Source organism: Sporobolomyces koalae (assembly GCF_050403365.1).
Source record: "Sporobolomyces koalae JCM15063 DNA, S_koalae_JCM15063T_v1_ctg64, whole genome shotgun sequence".
Lineage (NCBI taxonomy): Eukaryota > Fungi > Basidiomycota > Microbotryomycetes > Sporidiobolales > Sporidiobolaceae > Sporobolomyces > Sporobolomyces koalae.
Window position 1 is genome coordinate 20,679 of NW_027481707.1, and position 11,452 is coordinate 32,130.

General features: G+C 56.6%; 3 protein-coding genes across 3 annotated transcripts; 1 reads left to right on the top strand and 2 right to left on the bottom strand.

Moving 5' to 3' along the window:
- Window positions 1-267: 267 nt before the first annotated feature.
- Window positions 268-6,093, bottom strand: PXL1 (Pxl1p; the record flags this gene model as incomplete). The annotated part of the gene is made up of 13 exons (XM_076681314.1): window positions 268-469; window positions 531-666; window positions 1,342-2,030; window positions 2,092-2,265; window positions 2,332-4,037; window positions 4,106-4,347; window positions 4,414-4,709; window positions 4,777-5,046; window positions 5,113-5,186; window positions 5,259-5,398; window positions 5,463-5,514; window positions 5,583-5,858; window positions 5,932-6,093. 13 exons carry the CDS (start codon window positions 6,091-6,093, stop codon window positions 268-270), a joined length of 4,419 nt encoding a protein of 1,472 aa, XP_076531556.1.
- A 325-nt stretch (window positions 6,094-6,418) lies between these two features.
- Window positions 6,419-8,818, bottom strand: JCM15063_004301 (uncharacterized protein; the record flags this gene model as incomplete). The annotated part of the gene is made up of 6 exons (XM_076681315.1): window positions 6,419-6,484; window positions 6,563-8,021; window positions 8,094-8,160; window positions 8,249-8,382; window positions 8,451-8,491; window positions 8,585-8,818. 6 exons carry the CDS (start codon window positions 8,816-8,818, stop codon window positions 6,419-6,421), a joined length of 2,001 nt encoding a protein of 666 aa, XP_076531557.1.
- Window positions 8,819-8,956: 138 nt separating this feature from the next.
- On the top strand, window positions 8,957-11,254 carry JCM15063_004302 (uncharacterized protein; the record flags this gene model as incomplete). Its single annotated transcript, XM_076681316.1, has 8 exons — window positions 8,957-9,164; window positions 9,248-9,347; window positions 9,473-9,637; window positions 9,710-10,232; window positions 10,318-10,464; window positions 10,553-10,762; window positions 10,840-11,054; window positions 11,131-11,254. 8 exons carry the CDS (start codon window positions 8,957-8,959, stop codon window positions 11,252-11,254), a joined length of 1,692 nt encoding a protein of 563 aa, XP_076531558.1.
- Between the last annotated feature and the right edge of the window lie 198 nt (window positions 11,255-11,452).

The following is an 11,452-nucleotide window of genomic DNA, read 5'->3' on the forward strand; positions in this document are numbered from 1 at the left end:
TCTGCACCTCTTCAGCCTCTTCAGTCACTTGCGTGTTAGTCGTCCATAATTGAAGCCTGTCAACAAGTGTACCCTACTCTGTCTGTGTGATCTCTTTCATCGGAGCGAGCTATCGTTCTGAGAGCAAGCGTTAAAAGTATTGCACTTCAAGCCAAGACTGCGCGATTCTCAAGCGAAGCGCCTCTGTTCCGCCGCAGGCGATCCTATAATGGGACCCGTCTTGGGACTGCATCTTTTTCTTCATTTGACTGCCCAGATCCCGTCAATTCATCGAGCCATGCCGGATGGACCCGCCAAATTCCGCTCGGTCCGCCGAATCTGGGCCTGCAATTGACGCCAAAAGGTGTCACTCTTGTGTTGCGCTGCCGATGCTGTCGCGACAATTCTCGAAGTGACACTATGCTCTTGCTCCGCCGCCGGTTCCGAGGCAGCGATCGAGAGCGAGTGAGCAGTGTTGATCAAGCGATGCCTGTTGACCGCTTAAAATGTCGGTATAGCTGAACAAGAGGAGCGAAAGCGTAAGGACTGACGTCTCGTGTTGGACATTGTTCATGAAGCGGACGATGGGTTCCTCAAATCGCGTCTGAGCATCGGAATAGTGCTCTCTTCGCTCCCATCGACGTTCTCGGTTCTTACGCGTCATGAGCTGTGCAGGACGGGATGAGTCTGTTGCAATATGATCGCAGCAATAAGATCGGGGAAGACTCACGTCTGCAAATGCTATGAAGGCAGCGTACCATTCCTGATCTTCTGCCTCGAGCCCAGTATCTCTGTCTAACCCGAGACCCATATCTTCACGAACTGCTGACGGTCCGGGCAGCGGATGAGCCTGGCGCAATTTTCTGCGCTCGCCCTCCATGTCTGGTGGCGCCACCACTTGAGCGCTTCCTGCTGCTTGTTGTGCTTCACCTAGCACTGGTCCCTTTCGGAGCTTCGTAGGGGAGCTACGTTCGCTTGGTCGCGTCCTTCCTTGACTGCGCTTTTTGTGAATGGCTGGCGCGGAATCAACAGAAAGGGAAAGTGCGTTTGGGGCGAACAACGACGTGCGTGGAGCAGCATCCGCTGTGCGACGGGCCTCATGCCCAGCCTCAGGAATGAACGATTGAGGGACTGCCTTCGGCGGGTAGTTGGTATGTGGCCTGAGCGATGGAACCGGTTTAACGAAACGCTGAGAAATCGAATGAGTGCGACCAGCGGAGGGATCGAGATGAGCTGGTCGTGAAACTGTCTGCGCTTCCGAAGCCAGCGGAAAAGTTGTCATCACCGCTGCAGTATAGATAAAAAACGCTCTCAGTATATGAACGGTTGATTGCTGAGCCACATCACCGAAATTGAGCGCACGATTGAGCTTTCGGTTGGGAGTCTCTTTTTGCGCCGGTGTCTGGTCCATCGAGACATCAACATAGACTCCCGAATCATCGAGGGTTGCGTCGCCATCGGAAGAGACCTCATCATCGTCGCAAGAGACCGCATCGATTTGATACTTCGGTCGCGTACTAGGGCCTTCCCGACCGCTAGCCTGAAGTACTACAGTCTCTTTCTTCTCTCCCTCAGTCACTGGGATATCTGCGATCACTGGTTCAAAGCCGTCGGTCGAGATCTCTTCTCCTGCTCGTTGTGACGCAATCCGATGGTCGCCGAGCCAGACCCCTGCCCTCTTCCCAGAGCGATCGTGCTGGTCGGACGATACTGGCGTATCTTCAGCTAAAACGACAGGAGACTTTGCTGCATCCAGCGTGATATGCGGTGAAACACCGATCGGGAGAGCGGGGTTCGTGAGAATATGGTCGATGCTGGCGAGATCGTGAACAGGTGAAAGCGAAAGTGGCGATGGATTGGCTTGATCTTCAACACTTCTGCCATCGTCGTCTGACACGTCTTTGCTCTTTGAGGTTTCCTGTCGTTCCTCCATGGGGTCTTGCTCGAAGAAGTCGTTCTCGTACCCGCCGAAATCCTGTTGCTCTGTTTCGCTAGCCTGCTCCATTGCTGCATCGCTTACGATGTTCGCCTCCATCTTGTTCTTGAGCAGCCTATGAAGGGCCTATATCAGCACATGCGAATCGAGCGAGCGCAGGATGGTGGAGAACCTACTCGGAGAAGCTCATCTTTGGTCTGGTCGAGGCTGTTTCAGACTCGGAAGGGAGACCTCGAGAACGAGGCTTGCTTTCGAATTCGAGGACATCGAATGGCGGTGGTGTAGACTCTTGACGTGCGACCCGCTTGGTGTTTCTTGCAGAAGCGCCGGGTCCCTTCGAGTCTCGTGCGCTGCAAAAGCATCGCGTAGCTTGTCAGCACCAGCGTTGCTCCGGGAGCACATCAAGTCGAGCTCACTGGCGTTCTTGCCGCGAGGATTCCCGTCTCGTGCGTTGCTTAGTTTCCGGCGACCCTGACTTGCCGAGGCGACTTCGGACCTTGCTGACCTCAATGCCCTCGTCCGAGCTCGAGCTCAATCTGGCTGACGATACGACAACTTTCTTAGCAGAAGCTGCACTAAGCGGTTTCACCTTCATGCGCTGCTGCTCAGCTGGGTCATCCTCGGTAGCCACCTCCGGTTCGGCTGAACGATTTGACTGGCGGTGGACTTTTCTCGAAACCGGTTCGCTTCTCGTTCCCGCTTTTCTCGTCTTGCCGTTGTGCTTAGCCGGTGATTTCCTCATCTTGTACTTCTTGGTCGCTTTCTGGTGCATGCGTTTCGCTTCAAGAGTCGGTCGAGGCTCGTCGTAATCCGTTTCCCCGTCAGAATCAGCCGAAGACAACTTGCGACGCTTGTTCATCGCTTTTGATCTAGTCGAGCTTGTTGACTTTGCGACTGTTTTGACGAGGCGTTTTGGCCCAGTGCCGATAATATCTGGATGCGCGAGATCTTCGCTGGACGACTCTCCAGCTTGAAAGCTGACGCTTTCATCAAAGGCCTCGTCATCATTGAGCGCGCTCTTCCGTTTCTTGACAACTATCTTGGTCATCTCGGTCGCAATAGAAGCGCCTTTCGGCGATTTGAGTGCCCGTCGGTCAGAAATCTCGTTCGAGGCGACCGTTTTCATCTGCGCCTCCTCAACTGACTCGACGTCCATCTGGTCTTGCTTCTGTTGCTCCTTTTTCGCGTGCTGCTTTTGAAGTGACGAGCCACGACGACCGGAATAGCTTGTAACCACCTTTTTTGATGGAAGCGCCAGCTCTCGGCTGTCGCCTAGAGCATCGTCCATAGCTAGCACGTCGTCCACGCCTCGAGTCTTTGCTACGGAAGCATCATCTGCTCGAATTCGCCTCTGACTTTTCGTCGAGGCCTGCTCGTTACTGGATGTCGACTCGACCTGGGACAATTCTGAAGATTCTAGATCGCTCTTGTCTCTTCGTAGGCTGGCTCGGTTCGGTTCCTGGCGGGCCAACGAAGGCGATCTGTGGTGTTTCGCAGATCCGGGGTGTCGAATCCGCTCTGGTGCAAGCGCAGCAGGCGAGAGGTCACCTCGGCGAACCGGCTCGAGCCTCTTCTCCGTTTGATCGATTGCCTCCACATTGTCACTTCCCCGGGCGCTCTGAGGCCCCTTCAAAGGATCCTCCATGACCATGGCCAATTCTGCAACCTCGTTCCGACGCTGTTCCGCGGGTTTGGGAGTCGGTTTCTGGCCCGAGTCTGCACTTGCCGGTGCCAATATCGATAGCGCTTGAGAATGACGTACAGGTTCGTCCTCGGAACGTTGCTGATCTGGTAAACGAGGTGTCGAGGCATACGAAGAGAGACTTTCTTCGACAACGGACGATTTCTGCTTGAAGCTCTGAAGTTCGGGAGTTGCGGCAAAGGTGACGCGCCGTGTTTGTTCTTCCTGCCGATCCGAATGAGCTTGTCCGCTGTCGCTGATCATCGCCGCGATTTGCAATTGAGCAGCAGGAGCAACGGTGGCGGCACGGGTTTCAAGATGGCTGATGGGCCTAACATTAACGTTGGGTGCCTGTAGAGGACTCGTGGCAGTCGTGATCTTGTCGGTCTGAGCTGCCGCTTCGTTAGCCGGAACGATTTCTGTGCGGATACTAGGATACTGCTGCAATATGACAGAGATACGCTGAGCTTCTTAATAAACTTGTGTCATGAGAGAACTCTCGTACGCACTCTGGCTCGATCCGTCAAGGTCTCCCTGAGAACGACTTGCGTGTTCTTGTCGGTCTTGCGGACCAGCACTACGAGCTCGTGGTACTTCGGCAATTCCTGTGCAGCGGCTTCATATTCGGAGACTTGGGTCTCGGAGATAGTCATCGAGCCGGAGCCGACATGTATGGGAGCAGAGTGATGCGCGATAGTGGCAATCAACAATGGATGGGTCGGGGCCAGGAGGATCGTGAGACGCAGACAGCCTATTCCGCCAGATCAAGCTCGTCAGAATTGTTCCACGCTAATATGTGGAAGGAATCTGCAGCCACCGAGTGGGGAATCGCCTTTGACTTGCGCCATCTCCTCTACAAAAACCTTGGCAATTCCGTCCATTGGCACGACGGCGCGCTCTGTCGTTTCGTAACCGGTTCCGTCGCCTGCATCGATCGGTAGAGAGGCCGCGAGATTGTGCCGGGAAATCCAGAGGTTCTGGGGTTCATAGAAGTGCTCATTGACGATCGATTCCAGGGAAGGGGTACCCGAAGAGGCTTGTGAGGTTGAGGAATTCGGAAGCAAGAGTTGATGCGAGTTGTAGATTATCGAAATTGCTTCGAATGGTTGTGAGCTGGACCAGACATATCTCGATTCGATTCAGCTCCGATAGCGTGCATCAGTAATATGATACAACCTACCGGCGAATGTGTGTTCTCGCAATCTGGCCCAGTATAGCATTGCAGCTGTCTTCCCATTCGGCGAGATCGAGCTCGTCCATCTTCTTCCTCAACTTCGCAGCAACGTTCTGAGGGCCCTTACCAAAGAGCTCGTCCGAGAACAGCTTTTCGAGAAAGACTTTGCGTGCTGCAGATCTGCGGCCGGTCGGGAGAAGGCGGAATGAGAGTTCAAAGACCAGAAGCGACAGGTGATGATCGAATGCCGCATAGAGGATAGCTCCGAGAGCATCTCTGTACGACATCTGCAATGAGCTAGATACTGGGTGCGCAAGAATAGGTGAGGGTCGTCCAACTTACGCCGATATCAAACTAGAGACAAGTTTTCTGTTTGCATCATTCTTCGAGAGCATCAAGCCAAGAGCTTCCAAAGACTTCGGCGACGTCCAATTCTTCGTCAGATGATCAGGAAAAGATACTGGTTGGAATAGGAGAAGGTAACTCACGTTGTACTTCATCGCCATCTCGACTGGGTTCCTACCCAGACCTGCCAAATCATCCGCAGAACTTTTCGGAAGTTCGCGAGGATCTGGAACCACTGTTCGAACAAGATCTTGCGCAAGTTTGGAGCACAAGAAAGTTCGATCTGTCGGAGTGTCTTGAAAGGGTCAGTCCGTGCGATAGAGCACTAAAGGAAGGGAGTGACAGACAAGCGAGGTCTTCGGGTGATCTTCTGCCGACGCCATTCTTCTCAAGATGTGACTGCCGCACAACGGGGCCATATCAGCGATGGCGCGACCTTTGAGAGAGATGAGCCGGAATTGGCGCACCGTCAATCCATGCCCTAAAGCAGCTCCCACGCTGTACCACCAATCCCCATCTCGGTCGCGCGCTCGCTCATAGAGCCCACACAACAGCTCGTGTACAACATGCACGAGTGCTGCGACTTTCTCACCTTCGGGAGTTTTGGCACGGGGGCCGTGCGTCGATGACGTTACACTTTCCAAAACGGGCGAGAACCACGCTGGCGAGTCAACGACAAAGTCAAGCAGATGTTTCGAGAGGTCCTGCGCAAAGCCGGGGAGTGTGTCTGTCGTCAAGCCGGCCTGTCGGTCCATATTCGCGAGTCAGTCAACATGTGTTGGAGTGAGCTCTGAGAAGCCAAAGACGGGAACGCACCTCGGTCAACAAGGTCGTACACCAAGTGTGAGCTTTCTGGACTGCAAGATCAACCCTCGAAGGCGGTTTGGAGGGAGTGAGATGACGAGTGAGATGTGACAGTGCGGACGAGATAGGCGCCAGCGGCGGCGGCGGCGAAGCCCGTGGTGAAGGCAGGGCCATCGATGGCAACTCTGAGTGAGCGTCTGACCGTCCCAGGTTGGTCAAGTGAATATGAGAGAGCCGAGAGCCAGAAGATCGACTGGCGTCAGCGCTTTCTCACAGCTTTGGCTACGGTCTCGCGCAGACTCGGATCAAGGCGCTTTCTGAGCCTGCAGTCTTCAACGCAGCTGCGGGCAAGAAATGAACCTGCTTCGAAGTTTAGCTTGCCGAAGGTAGAAATCCTCTCGCTCGAGCGCCCTCCGCTGCAATCGCGTCCTTCTCCACTCTCCGCTCTCCGCTCTCGGTCGAACGTGTCGTGGGGTCCAGGACAGGCAAAGTGTATTCGCTAATCGTTGTCTTCCTCTACACGCCCGAGATATCGCCCATACAGCTGCATTTGCACGCTCGGTTTCTGTCGAGATTAACGCCGTTCTTGGTGGTCAGACTCGAGTTCCTGATCAAGGTTCGTACGCTTGTTTTTGGCACTTACCTGAAGGAGTTGGAAGAGCTGCTGCATGAATTCCTCTTGAGCCAACACGCCGTCGGTGTGCGCTTTCTTGCCGTGAGGTGCCACAGTTTCGTCGACGAGATTGATCAGCTCTGCTCGTGACGGCATGTTCGACCTTTCGGGAGACGTGACGTCCTTCGCGCGAGCGTTCGGCGAAGTGACAGCTTCCACGGGCCGCTTTGCCTCTTCGAGCGCGGTCTGAGTCGGGGCAATGCTCGGCAGCGGTGCTGGTGCCGACCTCAGAATGTCGGCAATCGATTCCTCTGCTTTGTGAAACGCTGAGTTGAGCTCGGACTCCTCGCGCTCGCTACCGTTCTCCTCGTCGGCGTCGCGACTTGGCACCGAAGATCGCGTCGGCGAACGCTCGGCGTTGCGAGCGGTCTGAGGTTTAGCCTTCTGAGACGGCAAAGGGAAATTGGCGAAAACGTCGTGACTGAGTAGTGGAGCGGTAAACATGGGTTTCTTCTCGTCTGGCCTGCTCGAGTTGGGCGCCTGCCGCGGTGATTCGGATCTTTGAGTCGCGAGACCATTCGTCCCTGGCGCGAGCCTAGGTGAAGGACCTGTCGGCCCCGAGACAGCGTTCTCGTTCGTAGGCAGCTGGGAAGGAGGGTGAGAAGGAGGCGTGGAAGCCGTATCGATGCCTGCTGGGTGACCGATCATGGCGAGCAGAGCGCGAGCATCTTTGTCCATCGAAGAGTCTGAACTCGTTGCGGGCTGCTCTGGCGAGACTGGGGCAGTCTCTCTCGTGAGCACCGCAGATTTGTCGAGAGCTGTTGGAGTTGGCGCGATTGTCTGGCACATGAACGAACCAAACGTGAAATGGGCATTCCAATCTGTGTCAGTTACCAAATGCGATGAAGGAGACCGCAAGATGCGACTCACCGAACCGCTTACACTCGCAAAGATGGAATCGAGAAGGCTCAAGCCCGTGCTGATGCCGGCAGTTTGGGCGGTGCTGCGTGATGGCCCAGTACTGTTCTTGGGCAGCGTGTTTGGGAGCATGCTTGGAGACGGCGCGGACAGGTGAGCTTGCGACAGCGCCTGGAAAGGCAGGGTTGCGGACTGCGGTACGGGCGAGGCGGCAGCAAACAGTTGTTCGAGAGTCTTGGGAATCGCAGAAGGCGGGTTCGCGGGAACCTGTGGCAGCGTTGGAGGCTGTCGAGGTTGCAGCTGGGGCGAGCTCCTTGCTGCAGCATCGAGGAAGAGCGCATCGAGAGGGTTGGTCGACGATTGTGGCCGTGCACCAGATGAGCTCGGGATACGATCGGCGGGCGAGTTGACACCGACACTCTGGATTTTTGTTGAGGCGAACAAGTCGTCGAGCGATATCGATTGCGTGGTTGGCGGCACCGTGCCAGTCTTGGTAGCGGATTGACTCGGAGCCGGATCAACTGTAGCTGCCGAAGTCGACTCTGCAACGGAAATGGCGGCGGAACGCAGCCTGGCGGACCAAGGAACGAGGATCTCGTCAGGTGCCTGCGCCTGCAACTGCGAGCGCACAGGATCGACTCACTGCTCCATCCGCTTGCACAGGCTCGCTCGCTCAGTCTCGTCAAAGATCCAAATTCCGGTGGCCTTGTCTATCGAGGAGAAGAACAGAACGCGCGCGCAACAGGTGAGTGGGAGGTCGGATCGGGGCTATGCAGACGAAGACGGCGGGCGGCTTACCGACGTTCTGTCCGCTCTCGAATAGGATGAACTCTCCACCGACGTTGAGCTCGCAGTCGGGGGTGAGGAACTCCTGGATGTACTCGAGTCCCTGGCGGTTCAGCACGAAGAATCCATAATGCGGCGCTTGCGATCTGGAGAAGACCTAGACGCGATCAGCATCGGCGACAGCTGTGACAAGGTGTGGGCTAAGGGCACTCGCCGTGAGAACAGGAACATGGGGCCTTCGACGCCGGTTTTGACCTGTTACGGGCCCGACGCATGCGGGTCAGCGGCAGCTCGGAGTGGGGGCGAGGGGAGGCGAGACGACGCGGGAAGAGCGCTCGACGGGCTGACCCATTGCTCGCCAAAGTTCTCGTACACGGACGCGTAGCTCGCGCTCGTGACGATCTCGGAGATGAGCGCATCGTGCCGCTGTAGGTTCTTGAGGTTGAGTTGCTGGCGGATCTGGTCCTGCTTCGCTTTGAGCGAGGTCATCTCGCACTGGCGTCGTTCGTCTGGGTCGAGATGAGTCGGGTGCTGCAGTGCGATGCGGTAGGCAGGCGTCGAGATGATCTGATCTGACAGCATCATCAAATGCACGTTTCTCCCGTTCATTGCCCCTGCCTGTACCTCTCTCGCAGATTCAGTCCCCAAGGCCACTTGCCGCTCCAGCCTGTACCCCTACCTCACGCAGCGCTCTCGTAACCGCTCAATCCCGACGACGCCATGTCGGCGACTCCACCCAAGCCCAATCGCGCGGGAACCTGGTTCTCCCGCGCAAGCAAGAAGCCCTCGACTGCATCCGGCCCCGGGACCCCCGACAGCAGCGTCGACGCGCTCGCAGATGGACTCGACTCTGCGCAGCTCAGCGAGGACGAGCCGAGCGGGACAATCGACGCCGACCCCGCTGCGGCAGATCCCGACAGTGAGAGCGGTGAGCGCCAACTCTCGATCGGTACCCTCGTCCATGCGCTGGGAAGTCGCTGACCTCTGCCCGCGGATTGATCGCGTACTCAGGCAAGCTCAAGACGTTGCTCGGCATCCTGAAAAAGACCCTCAACGTCAAGGACCTCACGTCGGTGCGCGTCTCGCTGCCAGCCCAACTCATGGAGCCCATGTGAGTCGCGTCTCCCGTCGGACCTGCACTCGAGTCGCTCGAGGACTACGCTGTACGAAGCGGGGCCCTCGCCCTCGACCCCCACTTGCCGCAGCACAGCTCACGTCTCCCCGTCGCACTCGCAGCGGCAACCTCGAACTGTGGACCTACATCGAGCGTCCCGACTTCTTCGCTGCCATCCCGGCTTCGGACGACGAGTTCGAGCGCTTCCTCGCCTGCTTGCGGTGGCTCCTCACCCGCGACCTCCGCACCGTCAAACACCCGATCGCGAAGCCCTTCAACTCGATCTTGTACGCACTCGCTTTCGCTCTCGCCTGCTCGCACTGTGTAGTCTGACCGAGAACCCCTCGATGTGAGCGCAGAGGCGAACATTTCCATTCCTACAACGACACCCCGCTCTTGTCGATCGATTCCGAGACGCGACAACCGAAACCGACCGCTTACTTGGACCACGACCCGACCCAGGAGATCCTCAACAATGCAGGTCGAGGCAAAGGTAGCACCGCTGATGCCGCTGTGAGATCGTCGCCCCCGATCGCTTCCCTGACCCGCCCGAGTGCGGCCACCGCACGCCGGACCTCGGTCGAGTCGAGCGTCGCATCGGAGGGAGCGTCAGTCAGGTCGTTCAAATCGACCCGCTCTCAAGCCTCTATCCCGGTCGGGGCGGGCAAGGCCCGAGTCGTCTTCATCAACGAGCAGACGAGTCACCACCCCCCTGTGAGCCACTTTGTGATCGAGTCGCGAAGTCCCCAAGGTGCGGTCGTCGCGCGAGGGGTCGACCACATTAGTGCGAAATTCACGGGCGCGAACGTGCGGCTCGCACCGGGGCCTCGGAATCGCGGAATCTTTGTCGAGCTACCCGAGCGCGATCACGAAGAGTACCATGTGCGTGACGCTCACTTCTTCTGTCCTCCTCGGGGCGAGGTCCCCTTTCTACATGCTTCTGCTCACGCGAAAGTTCCCGTGACAGATCTCGCATCCGATCGGAGCCGTCGCAGGCTTGCTCAGAGGTCAGGTATACGGCACCGTGTTAGGCGAAACGTTCATCACGTGTCGCAATCCCTCCGACACGGCAGATGTCGAGCGGTTGCGAGCGATCGTCAACTACCACGAGGAAGTGAGTCGCAACAAATCCTCGACTTGCCGCAACCCTGATATCAGTGAATTTGTTGTACTGATGATCATCCGTTGGTCGGCGATCTCAGAGTTGGCTCTCGAAACCTCGATTTGCAGTGTCGGGAGTCATCTACAAGTCTGTCCCGAACGAGGCAGAAGGCGAGAAGGACTTCTTTGAACTCGAAACCACAACCGACAAACGCTTCTCCAAGGTCAAGCAAGTTCCAAAGGACGACCTTGTGGCCGAGTTCGAGGGCAATTGGCGGGGTGAGATCAAGTGGAGGAAAGCGGGCGACTCTGTGGGTCCTCTGGAAAGATTGGAGCGTGATCGCTTGGCTGTCGGCGCTGACAGTTGCCGTGCGCGTTTGTTGCTCAGAAATGGACGACCCTCATCGATCTCGTGCCGCTCAAGGTGTTCCCAAAGACGGTCGCGCCGATTGAGAGTCAAGACGAACTCGAAACCCGCAAAGTCTGGCAACCCGTGTGCGAGGCCCTCTACAAGAAGGATTGGAACGCCGCCACGCGGGAGAAACAGCGCATTGAGCAGGAGCAGCGTGACAAGGCGGAACTCAGGAAGCAGAACGGCGAGAGGTGAGCACAGATTTGTTCCACGGTGCTTGAGACCCATGTACTTTGCTCACCAGGTTTCGAATTGACGCACACTTAGCTACGTCCCTCGGTACTTTGAACCTGAACCCGAGGACCTGTCTCAATGGGATGGACGACCAAAGCTAACGCAGGCAGGCCGGGACGCGATAGAGCGAGACTTTGCGGCGGACTACACACACTGAGGAAATTTGGACAGCTCGTCGACTTACTGATCATCGACATTTGTATGTAACTGTATCTAGTCTTTTCTGCGTGATCAATACAATCATGAACTGGCACTTGGCAACGAGTTTCCCTGTGTGCCTCGATCGGTTGAAACGATGAAATGTCAATAGAGAGAACAATCTCGAATTCTCTCGAACCTGGGTGCGATAATTGAT